General features: G+C 47.7%; 1 protein-coding gene across 1 annotated transcript in view; it reads left to right on the top strand.

Moving 5' to 3' along the window:
• MOCOS (molybdenum cofactor sulfurase) overlaps nt 1–19,261 on the top strand; it is a 175,657-nt gene that overhangs the window by 20,119 nt on the left and 136,277 nt on the right. Inside the window, exons 2-3 of the mRNA XM_084857561.1 lie at nt 1,604–1,693; nt 2,346–2,412. Coding sequence (XP_084713687.1) covers nt 1,604–1,693; nt 2,346–2,412 — 157 coding nt within the window. The remainder of the gene's footprint in view (nt 1–1,603; nt 1,694–2,345; nt 2,413–19,261) is intronic.

The raw sequence follows: 19,261 nt of genomic DNA, 5'->3' as shown, positions 1-19,261 counted from the left end.
AGGATCCAAACCATGGCTTTAACTTCCAGACATAAATGCAGCCTGTGACATTCCTGCTCTGGGCTATTCTCCCTCCAGTTTCCATCTGTAGAAACTGGGGGGGGAAAAACAGGACATCCACCTCAGCTTTGGCCAGTTGGTCCTACTGAATCCCAAAGCTTCAGCTTTTGCTGATTAAAATGTAAACCTACTTTGTGTTGAAGACACGTTGGGCAACCAATATGGGAGTAGTAACAGGAAAAATAGACTTTTCTATGTGGTAGTGTTAATAAATTAAACAGATGTGGGATATATATACACACACACACACACATAAAATTTTATTAAACACAAGAAGAGTTGTATAGGTTATGATTTAATCATCCTATACTTAGTCCTAACCTATCCACTATGCCTTCTAAACTCTTCTCCCAAAACTCCACTCACTAGATGTACATTCACTGAACCCCTAAACCCTCTCCAACTGTTAAACTGTCAGTTCTCTCCTTTTAAAACATCTTTGAATTCTCCCACTCAAAAGCTGCTCCCACCTTTCACTCAGGCACCAACATTGTGTTAACTCTAACTTACCTGAATAACATTTTACAATTCAAACACAAACATCTATATTATCATACATAATATGTTATACAACTCATGGTTTTGGGTTGCTTGTCTGCATTTGTTGTTCTACACTTGAGTAGTATTGTAACTTGGCTTTGGATTTTGTGCATAATATGTTTACTTGATTATTTAAAACCTGCTGCTTTAAGATCAGAGTTCAGGGTATCTCATGGTGGCTCAAGCTCCACAAAGCCAGGAAATTGGAAGCCAAGCAGGTAGGTGCCTTAACTTATGTGCCCTCTGATCAGTGACAGTGTTGTGCAATGTCACCAATTGTGCTGGCTTACAGCCTCCCTGCACTCACACTTTTCCTTGGTCTTTCATGCCAAAATCCAGATGGAGATGATAGAGTACCTGGGACCAGCAAACATGTCCCGTGTTGCTTTTGTCCTGTGTTGCCTTATGGAGCATCTGAACTTTACTGTATTGTAAGAGGAATGCTCTTTAGAGTTGACTCATACCTGTTTGTTGCTTACATCAGTAGCTGGCAGGATGAGTTAAACAGTGAGAGCCCTCTTCTATCACCCTTCACTATCTTTATGTTGGCTTAATACAATGGAGATTTTTGTGTGGCACTACAGTTGTGTGCATGTTTCTTATTCAGGATTTGGAACTGCAACATGATGAACGAGAGACAAAAATTCATTCACAGCCATATTGAGATTTTCATCAGCAGGCATGCTGCAAGGCAGGTGCTATTTTGCCCAGTCATTAAGAGTGAATTATCTTAATTGTATTTAACCTCTGAGGATTCAAATACATTAAAAAATATCCAAGAAACCCCAGCCAACCATTTCTTTCCTATAAAGCAAGATTGAAAGGGGTAATTTGGAGCTGTAAATAAGTGTGTGTGGGTTCCTTAACCTTTTCCCAGCCCACATGGTTTGCATAATTAGTAAATTTGCATAATAGGCAAATTAGGCCACCTGAATTTGGGGAATGGGAATATGACAACCCTAATAGTTCAGTATGTAACACATCTCCATCTGTTCCATTGCAGGAATTACTTACCTTGACCATGCAGGCACTGCACTCTTCCCACAGAGTTTACTAAAATCCTTCACGGATGACCTCAATGAAAATGTTTATGGTAAGGCAAAATCACCCCATGTAGACCTTCTCTCCCTCCCATTTTGAAGTGATAGAGGTTCTAATGTTTTGTTTTGAACAGTCTCTTTAAGGACTTGGTAGATGACTTAATTTTTTAACAGCTGCCATATTTAGCCTTGAGTAGGGGCTGATGGACTGACATTGGCTTCGCCCACCAACTCATGGTGCTGTTAGCTGAGGCCAAGGCCAAGGGCCTTTTAACCCTACCTCCCCACTGGAAACTGCAGAAAAGGATTTGATAGAGGTCTTCACTTAAGGCAGCAGTGGGGGACCTGTTTGGGTCTGGGGGTTGGCTTAGCTCCTGGAGCCCTCCTACGGGGCAGATGATGTCAGTGGGTGGAGCCCTGTCCATGTTACACTTGCCTTCAACCGCGGTGCCTTCCGTGGTAACTGATGTATTTTTTTTGTAATCATACTTGATTCCACCAAATCTTTTAATGGGAGTTTCACTGTTATTGCTTGCTTTGCTAATTAGTTCCTCTGAAAACCTGCTAATAGCTTCAGAGCACTGCAGTGAAGTGCAAAGTGAATGCTATGTTTAATCACATCTATAAGTAGTTTGGGGGGTTAGTGCTTTGCGAAAAGGATGAAATGTCTGTTTATGAATTGCTAATATCTCTTTTACCTCCTAGGAAACCCTCACAGTCAGAACATCAGCAGCAAATTAACATATAACACCATCGAACATATCCGATACAGGTAGAGTGTCATTCAGTTTACATGCTAGATGCTGTGTTTTTCATTTCCATTGGGACTTCTTTGTACCATAAACCTCTAGTTTTAATTGTATTGCATTTTATCTTTTCCTGACTGCTAGAAATGCCAATTTTCAAAGTATCAATAGGTGGAAGAAGCAACCAAAATATATATATAAGGAGTACCTGCCGGGGTAATGAAGTCATATTTGGAGGGTCCCCTCCAGGTTCTCCCACTATCTGAGGTAAAGTGGGGGGTGACGAGAAAAAGTCTTCTCAGCAGTGGCCCCCCATTTGTGGAATTCTTTCCCAGGGAGGCCTGTATGGCACTCACATTGTTATCCTTTCAGCTCCAGGCAAAGACATTTCTATTCTCTTAGTCTTTTTTTACAGTGCATTCCTATACATGTCTTCTCAATGGGTTCAGTGGGGCTTACTCCCTAGGTAAGAGGGCATAGGATCTCAGCCCAAATGTATTATTTTTAAGATGTTGTTATCTAGTGCATTTTGGTTTGATTTATGTATTTTACCTTGTTTTGTAAATTGCCATGGAAGCTCTGCTGAAGGGCGGTATATAAACAAAATATTATAAAACTGATAAATGGATGATACATGAAGTTGATCTCTTAGTTTTTTTTATTGGCCCTGGTAGTTTTATTGTTAATTGTTTTTAAGTGGTCCGGAAGCTGGAGCTAGGGCAGAATGCAGCAGCTCAGCTGTTGTCAGGAGCTGCCCCCTTTTCAACATGCAATTCCTTTGCTGAGGAAACTGCACTGGCTACTTACTCGCTACCAGGCCAGGTTTAAGGTTTTGGTAATAATGGATACTTGAGAGAGTGCCTTCTCCCTTACCATCCTGCCCTGCCACTGAGGTCATCAGAGGGCATGTTCCTGGTGGTTCCACATGGACCCGTGGCCTGACTGGAGTCCACCAGGAAAAGAGCCTTCAGTGTGGTGGCCCCCTTCCTGTGGAATTCCCTACCTTGGAGATCAGACAGGCGCCAGCGTTGTGTTCCTTCCACGCCTCCTGGTCATTGTTATTTCGGGAGGCCTTCCATGAGTGACCAGCTGCAGTTTATCAAAACTTGGTTTGTCAGGACTCTGCTTTTTAAAAAAAAAAAAAAAATATTTTAACATGGTGTTTTTATTCTTTTATTCTGTTTGTTGTTCACCACTCTGAGATCTCTGGATGTGGCGCTGTATATAAATATTGTAAATAAAATAAATAAAATAACTGTTTCAAACTGTTTTAAATTTTTGTAAGTTAACAGAGTAATCTTACGGTCCCTGTGAGAGTATCCCAGGGATCATAGGATATGTTGGATTTCCCTTCCCAAGGCTGTAGAAGCTCCTATAACTTTGGGAGGGGAATCGGATATCGGCCATCCCCCCACTCCCTTGCAGCCACCATGGAAAGCGTCACGGCAGCTGCTGTTCCGAGATTGCAACAGATCTCCCCTTACAGGAGATCGTTGAGGGAGGAAAGGGGAGCATTTTGGTGGGGCGGGGTGTGGAGATGAGAGGTCTGGATCCTGACACCTCTCCATCGCCATCCCCACCCACCATCAGCAAGTGAGCTAGACAGGCTCAGGGGCCCGTCTAGCTGACTTTTTCTCTTGTTTTTTTTTTTAGGAGGTGGAGCGGGGAGGTGAAATCATCTCCGTTGTTCCTACCACCCTGCCTGGCTCTTGCTGGCAGGGCATAGAATAGATGGAGGGCTCCGATCTCGGAGCTCTCTGTGTATAAGGAGCACATTCCATAGGATTGTAATTTAAAGGTTTCATGTTATGTTTTCTCATGAACTGCCCAGGGAGCTTTGACTACTGGGTAGTATGGACATGGAATGAATGAATGAGGGCATGGACTGGGCATGCTGTTAATTTCAAGTTGCTCAATGTCACGTGTGTTTGAAATAACCTGGGATGCCACTTAAGGCCCCGCTTCCTCTTTGGGTTTCAGATCACTTGTGATTTTTGGTCAGGATCCCTTATATCTCCTCTTAGATCGCTGGTTCTTTACCAGGGATGGGCAACTTGTGGCCCTACAGATGTTTTGGCCTACAAGGTTAAGGCTGGCAGAAGTTGGAAGCTCAAACATCTGGAGGACCACAAGTTGCCCACCCCTGTTTTATATGCTGAAAGTCAAACTTGACGTGACGTGACATGACGTGTGAAGAGTCTCACAAAGTAATGTAATTTACATTACTGTCATTACGCTGCAGTAATGACAGAATATGGATTAGCGAGGTGCCTACCCAGGGACAGAGTAGCAGCTATGGGAATGATCTGTGAGCTGAGAAGTCCTGGTTCCAATCTCACCACAGCTGTTAACTCCTAAGTAGTGCAGCAGCCCTACTGAGTCCAGACCCTACTTGCATGTTTAACCAGAATCTAAAGGGGGAGTGCTCTTGCTTGGAGTCTGGTGCCCCAATGTTGCTGAGGGACCTTCAGCTCCACCCTTTGTCTTCTGGCCAATGTAAGCTGGGCAGATGTCCTACAGAAGACAGACATCTGTTTTGGAGAGCTGGCAGAGGAGAATCTTCTTGTTGAAGGTGTCCTCAATTTGATGGGTTGTCCAGTCTGAGCATGGCTTAAAGTCAAAGAACCATAGAAGGGCCTTGAAGTTGCCCTGCAATAGTTATCACCTGACCCCAGGTCACCGAATTAGTCTTCTCCACTATGATGAGATGTCTTGTATTTCTATTTAAATAGTACTTATTGTTTCTAAAGTTGCACCTGAACATATAAGTTTGCATATGCAAATGTTATGCAGATTGTTGTCCCCCTTTTTTTGGTGATGCATTTCCTCTTTTTTTGGTGATGTGTAAGTGGCTGTATACCATGGTACCTCCATGGAAGTGAGGGGCCTTGGGAATTGGAATCATGATGGAATCATGAGTTCTTTGTGGTCTCTGTGCATCACACATATGGGGCTCTGCGCCTGCGCTGAGTCTCATTTGGGAAGCTTCTATAGCTGAGGAACGTGAACCCCCCCACACCGTCCACTGTGCATGTCCTAGGGGGTTCCCGCCCGGTCCCTCAGTTCTCTTTCGACTGCCATAGTGGATAGTCTGTTCGGAGCTTCCTCTCTGTGGGAAAGAGAATTGCAGTATTTTTTTTTTCTGCTCCCCCTGCCCTATTATTCATGTTGCTGTCCCCTGTCTTTGTCATTGTTCCATCAAAAAAACCAACTTCCTTCATTGTCCATCTGTCTGTCGACTGCAGCTGCAGTGTCGCTTATGGATGCAAAGGCACCTTTTCGAAAGTGTGTCAAGTGTGGGAGTAAGTTGCCCCCCACTGACCCTCACTCCCTCTGCCTTTTTTGTTTGGGTGAAGGCCATTTTCCCGATTCCTGCTCCCTGTGCCATTCGTTTACTAAACAGGCACGAAAGAACAGATTAGACAGGCTCAAGACAGAGCTGTGGAGAGGAGCGTTACTGACTACAGATCCGAAGAACACTGCAGGGTCTTCTGCAAAAGACAAAGCAGGGGCAACTATGTCTTCATCCAAGTTGATGTCCCCTCGCCCAACAATTTCCGTTGATCCTCAGACTTCGGGGCGCTCCTTAGCACTCTCCATCGCAAGAAAGGTTACTAAAGAGGCAAAGATTCCAAAGTTGGGATTGAATGGCCTTAAAAAACAGAAGGAAAAGAAGGTTGCCAAAAAACCTCCCAAACCGAAGGTTCTGGCACCTCCTCCTTTGCTGGATTCACCAGTTCATGCGTTGTCACCCGTACTGACCGCTCCAGTCATCGAGCCGGTGTCCACGGTGTCTGAGGGTGAAATCTTGGATATTTCCCCTCCGCTGCCAGTCTCTTGGGAGTGAGAGATTTCTCCATCTGGAGATTATCAGTCACCAGTGAGGCAGGAAGCCCTGCATTGACACCTCCCGTCTCCTCCTTGGGATCAAGAGCATCGGTTCCATCCTGGGCTGTGTTGTTCTCCCTATGGGGATTGCCGCTTCTACTACCATTATAGGGAGAGGTCAAGGTCTTCACATGGTGACTGGGAGAGAAGTTCAGAATGGTCTTGCCCTCCTCAACGGCCTTGCCATTTCGAGGACTGGCGTACTCTTCAGGACCGATAGTACTTTGTTGACCGCTCCAGATAAATGGGAGCAGCCTCACCTCAGTATCTGCCGTGGGCATCAGAAACTGTGTCTCACCCTCCAGCGAGTTGAGTTCCTTGTGGCTTCAGCCGTGCCACCTTGTTCGGCCTCGCTGCTGCGGAGTCAATTGGAGCCGCCTAAACCGACTCAATCGATTCCAGCATCAGAACCACAGCTGATCCTGCCTGCGGGTCCCTTGCCACAAGTAGCCTTGCATCATGACTCAGCTGATGATTACCAGTTGGATTCATCTTCATGCTCCTCTATCCCACCTTCCATTCCATCTCTGGATGATGTAGTGGGATCCCAGGAGGGAGCTTCCCCTTCGGAGGAGATGTTCACCTTCACTGAGCAAATCAGCAGGATGGCCCATTCTTTGGGGATGTTTAGGACCCCATCTTCGACATGGTCCATATCGAATCTTCAAAACCGGTTGCGGTACATTTCCTCCCGACCCTTCTTCAGACTGTTCATCAGTTCTGGAAGGCTCCATCTTCCATGGCTCCGACGTCTAAGTGCCTTGAGTCCCTGTATAGGATGCAGGAGAAGGGTGTGGCATTCTTGTATTTATACCCGCGACCCAACCCCTCATCGAGGAATTGGCGGAGGAATGGTCCCAGAAATGTATTCCTCGGCTGCCCTGGGACTCCGTGTGGCCAATTATCAGGCCATGATGTCCAGATACTAGTTATTCCGGTGGGAAAAAATGGATTCCCTTTGTGCCTACCTCCCAGAGGACCAAAAGGACCTTGCCGGGGTCTTCCACACTGAGGCTGTCAAACTGTCGAGACAGCAAATTAATAACTCTCAGCATGAGGTGGGCTGTAGCGCCAAGTCGATGGTTGGTGCCATCTTTCTCAGGAGGCACGCTTGGCTAAGGTCTGTGGGCTTGACTCCTGAAGCTAGGTCCCGAATAGAGGATTTGCCTTTTGACGGCGAAGGGCTCTTTAACTGCAAAACGGATGAGCAAATGGACTCTGTCCAGAAAGTGAAGACAACAGCCCGTAAGATGGGCCTGGGCCCTCAACCCATGCAACACCAGTACAAGAGCTGCAAGTGGTTTTGGCCTCAACCGTATCCAACCAAGCAGCAGTTTGACTGATACCAACGCTACCAGCCTACCCAACAGCGGAAGAAGCAGACCACTCTGTCTTCTAAGTTCTGTTGAGGTCGTGGTAGGCCGGAGTCATCTTCGAAGTGTCAACTTTGACTTCTGGACATTTATCGCCCCAGACCTTCCCAGCTGGCCTGTGTTCGGATCCGTTCTTGCACATTTTCTGTCGACCTGGAAGGCAACAACATTGGACACCTGGGTGTTAGACATAATTGCTTGGGGTAACATGATAGAATTTCATACTTCTCCCCCTTGGGGACTGTTCGTGTTGCTTCATCTTCACAAGCCCTCCTTCTGGAGACGTCCACCCTGCTTCAAAAAGGAGCTATCCAGAGAGTCCTTCCATTCCAGCTGGAAGACAGCTTCTTTTCTTGGTATTTCACCATACTCCGCCCCATCCTGGACTTAAAGGACTTAAACAAGTTCATCACCCCCAGAAGGTTCAGAATGATCACGTTGGCTACGATTCTCCCTCTTCTTTGAAAGAATGTTTGGTTTGCTACCATAGACCTGAAAGATGCGTATTTTCATATAGCGATTGCGGATGCCCACCACCAGTACCTGCATTTCATCATTGGTACCAACATGTTCCAGTTTCAGGTCCTGCCCTTTGGTCTGGCAACCGCCCCAAAAGTTTTTACGAAGTGTATGGCAGTCGTGTGCGCATATCTGAGATGACAGGGAATCAGGGTTTATCCTTACCTGGACTACTGGCTCCTTGTAGCGGACTCCAAAAGGGATCTTTACCGCGCCATCGGGATTGTTCTGAATCTTCTGGGTGTGCTGGGTCTCTATGTCATCAGCAAAAAATCAACTCTGGAACCTAATTTCTCCAGTTCATAGGAGCGCTACTAGATTCGACAGTTGCACATGCTTACCTCCCTCAAAACTGGTAGGATCAGTTAGTCACTCTCGCGGAGACTGTCTTCCTTCATCGCCGGGTCACCGCCCGCACCATTCAAGTTCTATTGGGTCACATGGCTGCTACGGTTGCAGTTGTTCAATGGGCGAGACTTCGGATGCGACCACTGCAGAATTGGTTCCTCTGAAGTGTCAATTCCTCTTCAGATGCTCAGCATTGTCTTCCCGTGATCCCGGATGAAGTGTTGACATCTCTGCTTTGGTGGATGTAGCTGCGCAATTTGGACCGAGGCACACCTTTTGTCCAACCATCTCCTACACGAATCCTGACGACAGATGCGTCTCTCTCCGAATGGGGAGCACACTGTGGTCCATCAAGGACTCAGGCCCTCTGTTCACCAAAAGAAAAGAAGTGCCACATAAACTTCCTAGAGTTTCTTGCAGCTTGGAAAGCAATGCGAGCTTTCGAACCATACCTTCAAGATCGACATGTACGAATCCTGACCGACAATATGATGGTCTTGTGGTACATCTGGAAGCAAGGTTGGACGCACTCTTCCAGACTTGTGAACCTCACCCTGGACATCTTCCAATGGACAATTCAGTGGGGCATCTTCTTGAGTGCTCTTCACATTGCTGGACACATTGCTGGTTTTAGCAGACGCTCTTAAGTTGGGCATACCAGTCACCTCACGAGTGGCAGATCCTGGTTTGCTTTTTGGATTGTCTCTTTCTGGACTGGGGCTGTCCCACAATGGATTTGTTCATGACCCCAGCGAATGCCATGCGCCCCCACTTCTGCATGAGAGCGGGGATCAGCTGATCGTCTTTGGGCGATGTGTTCCAGATACAGTAGTGAGGGGAACTTTTTTATCTGTTCCCGCCATTTCCCTTTCTCTCCAAGGTGCTTCAGAAGATAGCACATGACAAGATGAACTGCATTCTAATTGCTCCTTGGTGGCTAAGGCAGCCATGGTTTCCAACCCTACTGCGTCTGTCAGGAAAACAGTTCTTGCACCTTCCACAAGTTCCAGACCTGATCTTTTGGGACCGGGGCAGGATTCGTCACCCTGATCTCAATACTCTGAAGCTAATAACTTGGAAGATTCAACAATGAATGCGTTTCCTCTAGTTCAACTCAGAGTTCAGGCAATCCTGGATGTGGCTAAGAAACTGGCTCCCTGTCAGTCCTATGCTGCAAAGTGGTTGTCTTTTCTGACTTTTGCTACTCTTCATGCGTTTGATCCTCTTCAGGCATCGGTTGAGAATGTTCTTTTCTTTCTGCATAGCTTGTTTCAAAAAGGTTTAAAACTTTTGTCCATAAGAGTCTATTTGGTGGCTCTTTCTTGTTACAGAGGGCTAGTTCAAGGTTTTTCCCTTTTTACTCACCCTACTGCTTGTCAGTTCTTGTGAGGTCTAAAGAACTTGACTCCTCTGGTTTGAACTCTGGTTCCTCAGTGGAGTTTCTCTGTCTTGCATGCCCTTCTCTCAAAGCCCTTTGAATCTCTGGCCATGACAGACCTTTGCCTGCTATCGTGGAAAGTTGCCTTCTTGATCGCTATCACGTCTTCTCGACATGTAGGTGAAATCTGTGCCTTATGAGTGGACCATCCCTACATGATTGTCAAGGGCTCCTTGGAGGCCTCTCTCAGTCTAATCCAGTAGCCAAGTCCAGACACAGACAAAGGGATTCCTTTCAAAGCTTTATTCTTCTTTTACAACTTAACAACTCTACAGGGAGCAACTAGATCTGAGCAGCAGAGTACCTATGCCCTCAGTTGAAACAGTTGGTCCCCGTTTGAAAGGGAATTACTGGCAGACCCCTGAACTTAAGGACTAGGGAGAGTCCCTCCCCTTTTCCCTTGGATCCTCGGGGCGCAGCCGTTGTTTGCGCGCCAACCGGGCACTGCGCCTCCTTTCCGCGCCCTCCATCTGGTGCCGCTCTCTGCGTCTGCGTCGCGCATCCACCAAGTCTGCTATCTCTGCTTGGTCACTCCCTGGACTGCTTTCTAGTCTAGGAATGCTGGTGGGAGGAATCTCCGTCAGCTGTGGGCCCTGGGAAAGAGGAGCGCGCTCCTCTCCCAGGAGCGACTGCTCTTCCTCAGAATCAGAACTACTCTGGGATTCTATGGGCTCAGTGTCCACCCTGACAATGATCTTCCACAAGGATAAGGTTGACCTGAGACCAGACATTGACTTTCTGCTGAAAGTGGTCTCTGATTTCCATGTCAACCAAACCGTATCGTTACCAGCTTTCTTCTCAGACCCTTCTTCTGACCTGGAGAGAAAGTTGCATGCTCTCAATGTCAAGAGGGCATTGGCTTTTTACAAATCCAGGACAGCATGCACACAGTACCATGCAGCACCTCTTCATTTGTTATGGGGGCTCCAGGAAGGGTTCTCCTTCCAAAGACTAACTTCATGGATCGTGCAACCCATTGGTCTGGCCTATGAGTTGTCTGGGTTAGAACATCCATCTCACATCAGAGCACATTCTACTTGAGGAGTAGCCACATCTACAGCTTTTGCAAAAGGCATACCGCTGTCGGACTTATGCAGGGCAGCAACTTGGTCGAAACCGTCAACATTTGTGAAGCACTGCAAACTCAATGTCAAGGTGTGTTCCGACTGCGTTTGGGTGAGCCGTTCTGTCATCAGTCTTGGTGTAAGACACCTACCCACCACCAGTAAGTGAGCTTGTTAATTGCCCATATGTACGATGCACAGAGACCACAAAGAAGAAATGCAGGTTGCTTACCTGTAACTGTAGTTCTTTGAGTGGTCATCTGTGCATTCACACAACCCTCCCCTTGTCCTCGTTTCGGTGTAAATGTTGGATTTGATGCTGGTACCAAGGCGTGATGGTTTCCCTCGGGTCCAAGGCCACATTAGGCGGTCTCAAGGAACTGAGGGAACAGGCGGGAACCCCCTAGGACATGCGCAGTGGACGGGAGGGGGGGGGCCTCCCAAAAATGTTTCTTAGCTATAGAAGCATCCTGAATGAGACTCAGCACAGGCACAGAGCCCCATATGTGTGAATGCACAGATGGTCACTCGAAGAACTACAGTTACAGGTAAGTAACCCACATTTCCTTTTCCTTCTTGAAGGAGTCTGCACCCCTGGCCTCCGAGCAGTTGGGTGACAAATTGGTGTAACATGGCTCCACCTAGATATTTCAGTCAGAATTCTACTGCTGAATTGTGCACTAGTTGAAGCTTCCAAATCATGTACAAGAGCAGCCCCATGTATAACACATTACAGTAATCCAGCTGGGAGGTTACCAGACCATAGATCCCCCATAGCCAGGAGGTCCCTCTTTTGTAAGCGATGAGTGACAGGACCTCTGTCCGGCACATGTCATGCATGCCAAGCCTATTCTTGGCTTGCAGCTGGCCCTTAGCTGTGTGCCTTTTCCTGACCTGATAGTATATTGCCTAGCCCCAGTAGATAGTAGACTTTCCACTTTAAATATTTTAGTGATGGTTGCTGTGTTGATATGAAATAACAGGAGATCTAAAAATGGGCAAGATTTTATTGGGCTAACTCCTTTGGTGCCAGAGTATAAAAGTGTTTATATTATATACAACATTAAGCAGAATGTAAGGAGAGCTAATTTTCATTAATGTAGACCACAAGGTTAATTACAAAAACGCATAATCTTGGCCTCTTCAGGTAGTTAATAGTCTAATAACAGTGTTTAGTACTTCAAATGCAATACAATAACCAGCAAGGGGTTGAAAACACAACACAGTACCTTCTTTTCACCTTTGGGTACAAAAGAAAACTGTATTTGTTAAGAAACAGTCTGGGTGACAACTCTTGATTTGGGTGGAACAAATCTTGAATAATACAACCAAGGGTTCTTGGCTCATTAAGAACTTTCTTTTGAGCTGCATTCCTGCCTCTGATACTTCATCTCATTATATCATTCTAAAAATAGGCCCCAGTCCAGAGCAGTGAACTAGGAGTGGTTCTATGAGGGGAAAGGCAGCAATTCTGCTCTGTGCAGAGACGTGGTATCTTTCTTCCCCAGAATCTTTGCTGTGCTGGACTTGCAGTGTGTACGCTGCTCTCATCAGAGAGGAGGGCACACTCCACCAGGAAATCCATGTGAGCAAGGGTGTAACATGAAGGTTGTGCATGCTCTCACATAGAGACACACATTCATAAAGAAACATAAACAGCTTGCATTTTGCAAGCACAACTAATGGCTTCCACTGCAGAACTCCCCCCACCCCCATTTGAGCTGGTTCAGGCATGGGAAGGAAGAGCTACCACCCCCTTCCATTCCATCGCATGTGGCCTCTGGAAAAGTGCCAGCTGCTTTTTCAGAAGACTTCAGGACCTGGTTTTGAGGGAGAGACGTAAAAATGTCACTTTGGTGACTTTTCTTGAAACTGAGTATATTTTAGAATAGAGTGGGCAACATGTGTTCCTCCAGATGTTTTGGCCTACAACTAACTCCCACCATCGGCTATGCTGGCTAAGGGTGATGGGAATTATAGGTCAAAATATCTGGAGGGACACAAGTTTCCCTGCCCTAGTTTTAGATTGTGTGTGTGTGTGCGTGTGTGTGTGTGCGCGCGTGCACACGCACACGCCAAATGTCAGACTTTTGTCTTTAAGGGAAGCATCCTTACAATTGGCGCTGGCCCAAGATATTTTGCTTCCTGACACAGAGCTCTTTGGCATTCCACCCCTCCAGGGCCAATGCTTTAAAAAGACTTGTTAGATCATTCCTTCCTTCATCTATTCCTCCCACCTTTTCCCAATGCCACCTGAAGGAAGTCACTTCACCCTGCTGTGTGTGGCAGGGCTGACCCCAACTTATAATTTTGATACCCTGCAAGTCAATGAATGAGGCCCAAGCTTCTTTTAATTAATTAATTTAATTTATTTGTTATATTCATATCCCGCCTTTTCCTCCAAGGAGCCCAAGGCAGTGTGCATGATTGTCCTCCTCTGAGGTAGGTTAGGCTGAGAGTTAGTGACTCACCCAGTGAGTATCATGGCCAAGTGGGAACTTGAATCCAGGTCTCCCCAATCCCAGTCCAACACTATTTATTTATTTATTAAATTTATTAATCACCCATTTGGCTGATCACCCAGTCACTCTGGGCGATGTACAGAGTATACTTGGAAATACCCTCTGCTCTTCCCCAGTAGCATATTGGACACCTTCCGACCTGAGGGGCTCATCTTCCGGCGTCATCTCTTTTAGCCTTGTGATACGTTCCATGGGGTTTTCTTGGCAAGAATACTGGAGTGGGTTGCCATTTCCTTCTCCAGTGGACCACATTTTGTCAGAACTCTCTGCCATGACCTGTCCGTCTTGGGTGGCCCTGCACGGCATAGCTTATGGCTTCACTGAGTTACGCAAGCCCCTTCGCCACAACAAGGCAGTGATCCATGAAGGGGGAGTATATAATAGAACAGTTTAAAACAATAAAATTCTACAATAAAAACATATTTCTAAAAATACCCTAACCCACCTCAAATGCCTGCCTGAACAACTACGTTTTTAATGCACAGCAGAAGCTCATTAAAGAGGGGGCATGACGGAGTTCCCTAGGGAGGGAGTTCCACAGAGTGGGGGCCACCACAGAGAAGGCCCTCTCCCTCATCCCCACCAGTCTAGCTGTCCTGGCTGATGGGACAGAGAGAAGGCCATCTGAGGCTGATCTTGTTAAGCGGCCTGTCTGGTGTTGCTGGAGGCGCTCCTTCAGATAGGCTGGAGCAGAACCATATAGGGTTTTAAAGGTCAAAACCAACACCTAGAATTTGGCCTGGAAAACAACTGGTAACCAGTGCAACTCCTTCCGGCGGCTTCCTTTAATCAGGCGAGCCGCCGCGTTCTGTACCAGCTGCATCTTCCGAACCGTCTTCAAGGGTAACCCCACGTAGAGCACATTACAGTAGTCTAAATGAGAGGAGACCAGGGCAAGAACTACCGATGGGAGCAGATGGTCGCGAAGGTAGGGGCGCAGCTGCCATATCAGATGGAGTTGATAAAGCGCTGTCTGGCTCACAGCTGACACCTGAGCCTCCATGGACAGCTGGGAGTCCAAAATGACCCCCAGGCTGCGGACCTGGTCTTTCAAGGGTAGCCGTACCCCATTCAACACCAGGTCAACATCCCCCAGCCTCCTCTTGTCTTCCACCAAAAGTACCTTGGTCTTGTCAGGGTTCAGCTTCAGCTTATTCCTCCTCATCCAGCCACTCACCGTCTCCAGACATTTGGACAGGGATTCTACGGCCAACCTTGGTGAAGATTTGAATGAGAGGTAGAGCTGCGTGTCATCCACATATTGATGACACTGCACCCCAAACCTCCTGATGATAGCCCCCAGCAGCTTCACATAGATGTTAAATAGCATCGGGGAGAGGATGGAACCCTGCGGCACCCCACAAGTAAGTGGCCACGGGTCCGAAACCTCCTCTCCCAGTGCTACCCTCTGGTACCTGCTGGAGAGGAAGGACCGGAACCACCGCAATACGGTACCTCCAATGCCCAACCCCTCCAGGTGGTCCAGGAGGATACCGTGGTCAATGGTATTGTCAGGAGCGCCCTAGCGGCCTCTTTCAATACACTCCAATAGCCAACTCAAGACACAGACAAAAGGATTCTTTTTAAGGCTTTAATCCTTTTACAACTTAATGACTCTTTCAGATGCTAATCACCAGCGACTAAGCAATGAACAGCAGAGTAGCCTATGCTCCGGGTAGGCAGTTGGTCCCCATTTGAAGGAGAATCACTTGAAGACCCTGAACTTATGGGCTAGGGAGAGTTCCTCCCTCTTTCCCTTGGGTCCACGGGATGCGACCGTTGCTTGCACACCAAACAGGTGCTATGCCTCCTTTCCGCGCCCTCCATTGCTTGTCGCTCCCTGCGTCGAGCGTCTAGCAAGCCCCCCTCCTGCACTCTCTCACTGCCAGGGTCACTATCTATCTCAGGAATGCCAGCAGGAAGAATCTCTGCCAGCTGCTGTGCCTGTGAGGGATGAGCTGGCTGCTCTCCCATGGATTGCTGATCCTCCTCAGAATCAGAACTGCTCTGGGGTTCTATCGGCTCAGTTTCCACCCTGACAGGTATCAAAAGCCGCTGAGAGGTCGAGGAGAACAAGGAAGGAGCATTCACCCCTATCCAGAGCCCTCCTCCTATCATTCACCAAGGTGACCAAGGCCGTTTCTGTCCCATGCCCAGGCCTGAAGCCCGACTGAAATGGGTCTAGATAATCGGCTTCTTCTGAGTGTGCCTTCAACTGCATCACCACCACCTGCTCAATCACCTTGCCCCCAAATGGCAGATTTGAGACTGGGCGAAAGTTGTTCAGAACTTGGGGATCCAAGGAGGGCTTCTTTAAGAGTGGTCTTATCACTGCCTCCTTGAGGCATCACTCCCTCCTCAAGGGAGGCATTCACCACTGCCCTGATCCCCTCATCCAATCTCTCTCTGCAGCCCATAATGAGCCAAGATGGGCAAGGATCAGGTAAGCAAGTGGTCAGCCTTACAGATGAAAGCACCTTGTCCACTTCATCAGAAGGAAGAAGCTGGAACTGATCCAACAAAACAGGTTTGCCACAGGCCGCCTCTTGCTCACTAACTGTATCTACAGCGCACAGAATAACACTCCTAATCCAATCAATTTTATCTGCAAAGTGCCTTGTCAAGGCCTCACAGGAGGCCTTAGAATGCTCCAGCGGTTCTGGAGCCACTGGACCGACCAGGCTCCAGACCACTTGGAACAGCCTCCTGGGAAAGCACTTTGCGGATGCGATAGAGGCAGCATAATATTCCTTTTTTTCTGCCTTCACCGGTATGTGATAGGCTGAAGATACATCTCTAGCCCGTGTCTGATCGTCTTTGGAGCAAGACTTCCACCACCGGCACTCTAGCCGTCTCACCTCCTGTTTCAGAGCTCATAACTGCAGATTTTATCTATTACATTTATTGATTGAACCATGGTGCAGTCCGAGCCCTGTTCAGGGGGAGAGGGTGTTTCGGAGCCACCCGATCTAATGCCCCAGTGATTGTAGCATTCCAGCCACCCACCAGGGTCTCGACTAAGTGGCCGTTGGCGTGCTCCAGAGAATCCCCAAGCGCGTTCAGGAATCCATTTGGATCCATAAGACGCCTAGGGCGGACCATTTTAATGGGTCTTCCACCCCTGCAGAGGGGTTGTGGAACCGAGAAGTCTAACATCACCAGATAGTGATCTGACCATGACAAGGGGGTGGTGGATATACCCCTGACTTCCAGATCATTCCCTGCTTCTCCAAAAACAAACACAATGTCTAGTGCATGACCGGCTACATGGGTGGGCCCAGTTGGAATATGGTGCAGCTCCCAGGAAACCATGGTCTCCATGAAGTCCCAAGGTGCCCCTGTGAGGACGGCCTCTGGATGTACATTGAAGTCCCCCAACACCAATAAGTTAGGGGACTGCACACGCACATCAGAGACCACCTCAAGTACCTTGGCCAGGGAGTCAGTCGTGCAGTGGGGTGAACAGTACACGAGCAGAATCCCCAGACTGCCCTTCAGGCCCAACCTCCAGTACATGCACTCAGCAACCTTGGTCTCCCGGAGAGGGGGTCTGGTGAAAACCAAGGACTCTCGGTAAATAACAGCCACTCCCCCTCCCTGATCCCCAGCCCTCGGCTGCTGTGCGTACAAAAATCCAGCTGGACACATGGCCACAAGAGTTGGAGCAGCAGCCTCGGCCAGCCAGGTCTCCGTAATACATGCCAGGTCTGCACCCTCATCCAGGATCATGTCATGGATGAGGGATGTTTTCTGGGTAACGGACCTGGCATTGCAGAGTAGCAAACAAAGGCCAGAAGATGGGGTCACGCCTCCCCCAGCCATCCTTTGGCTCTGGACAGGCCCGGAACAGGGGACAGATATTACGCATCTCTCCCTTGTTCCCCTTACCTGGCATGGCCTGCCCCTAGTGCTCCACCAGCACCTGCCGCCCGGCTTCGGTATAGTGTGGCCCCCAGCACTCCCCCCACTGCCTCCGTCAGATGGACACATGCCCCCTCACTCCCGCCTATCAGGCAGGCTACCCACCCCTAAAAACACAACAGAATCCCCCCCAAACCCACCCCCACCAACAATTAAAAACAAACAAACCCCCAAACCATCCCCTCCGTGGCGGCAGCAGTCACATCTCTTCCCCTGGTGGTGGTAGTTTCTCCTGCAGGCCCTGGCTCTCCCAGGCCACCTCAGCCAGCCAGCTTATATAGCCCCTCCAGGAAGGGGCAGGTGGAAGCAGTCAGCACAGCTGGCTCAGTACCTGGGGGCTTGGTCCTGCAGGGACTGGCGGTCTGCGGGCAGAAGTCCGCAGGGAAGGACTGGTGTTGGTGGTGGCAGCAGGCACAGCAGCAGCAGGCATGCCTCTTCCCCAGGTGGTGGTAGCTTCTCCTGCAGATCCTGGCTCTGCACTCTAACCACTACATCACGTTTCTCCAAGTGGTGAGACATTTTCTGGGAGAGCACTGCCCAGGTCAAGTTTCCTGTGGATGAGAGAGCACTAGAGTCTTAAGTTCTCTTTGTTATGTTTGCTTTATTTATAAATATACAAGTAGCATGTAAGTGCAGGCAAACAGCATGCACTTCTGTCTTATCTCAACCTTCCCATAGTGGGTGAAGGGTGAAGTGCCATCTTCTCCAAGCTCTGATGGGTATCCCATTCAAACACACATTGGAATTGCTGAGCATCTCCCCATCCTCACTGATTGAGGAAACACCAAAGAACCATTCTAGGCAATTAACCAGCAATCTGCTTAACAAAAGAACCCTTTTGGCCATCAGTTATAACACATTGTCAAGATATATTGAGGTTGGCACACTAAACATAATTAAGTCAAAACATATCTAAGGATGTACATCCCTAATTTTATTCCCTTGCAAATTTTGCTGAGAAGTATTCCAGTTTCCTTGCTCATGTATGAAATGGATGCAACTGGACTAGAAGTTGCTGTATTTGTTGGTTGTTCTTCAATGCATATAATGGTCAGTGAAGCATTGGTTTTATGCTCTGTGGTTTCTCAGAAGTGTACTGGCACAGTCCTTGTTCATTTAACTACACAAATCCATTAGGAAGTAGCTGTCAGTCACTGTGTACGCAGATAACATGGCCTTTTGTTGAAGAACACTCTGCCATCTGATAGAAGGAAATGCGCAAGATATGGTGTGATAAGTTAAATAACAGTAGCAACAAGTGAGACCTGTAACAAAACGTTCCAGTGTAGACTGCGCCTGTTTAGGGTTCCAGCCATGCCCTCTTCCAGAATGCTCCATTCTTTCCCCCCTCGACCCTAGGTTTTTTGCCCCTGCAACAGTCCATCAGCTTTCTGTGCCCCACTGAGTATGGCCAGTCCTCACTAGGCTGTTTGTAGTTGTCCCTCCCCACCGCCTCCTGAAAATCCCACCCTAAAGTTTGTAGCACATCTGTAAAATTTAGGGATCCCCCAAGCATGCTGATAGTTCCCTCATGCGCATAGGTGGTACTGTTCTGGCTGCATGAGGGTTGGGTTCATACTTGGAGAATGACTTCGCTATTACTGATATATAGGATTCCGAATAAGGGTCTGGAGTTAGGTTCTTCAGTGCTGTGTTTGCCTAAATCGGGATTCAGGATGGCAAAAAATAATCCTATATACATATAACACTTTGTAGTAAGGCATCTAAAAAATTATGTTGATTATAATATTTCCAGGGGATTTGTTGTTGTTGCAGTTGTTATTATTATTTCAATTTATAAC

Source organism: Heloderma suspectum, chromosome 5, assembly GCF_057233095.1.
Source record: "Heloderma suspectum isolate Gila_16-S chromosome 5, 16-S_ref, whole genome shotgun sequence".
Classification (NCBI taxonomy): Eukaryota; Metazoa; Chordata; class Lepidosauria; order Squamata; family Helodermatidae; genus Heloderma; species Heloderma suspectum.
This window is presented reverse-complemented; position numbering and strand designations above follow the sequence as displayed.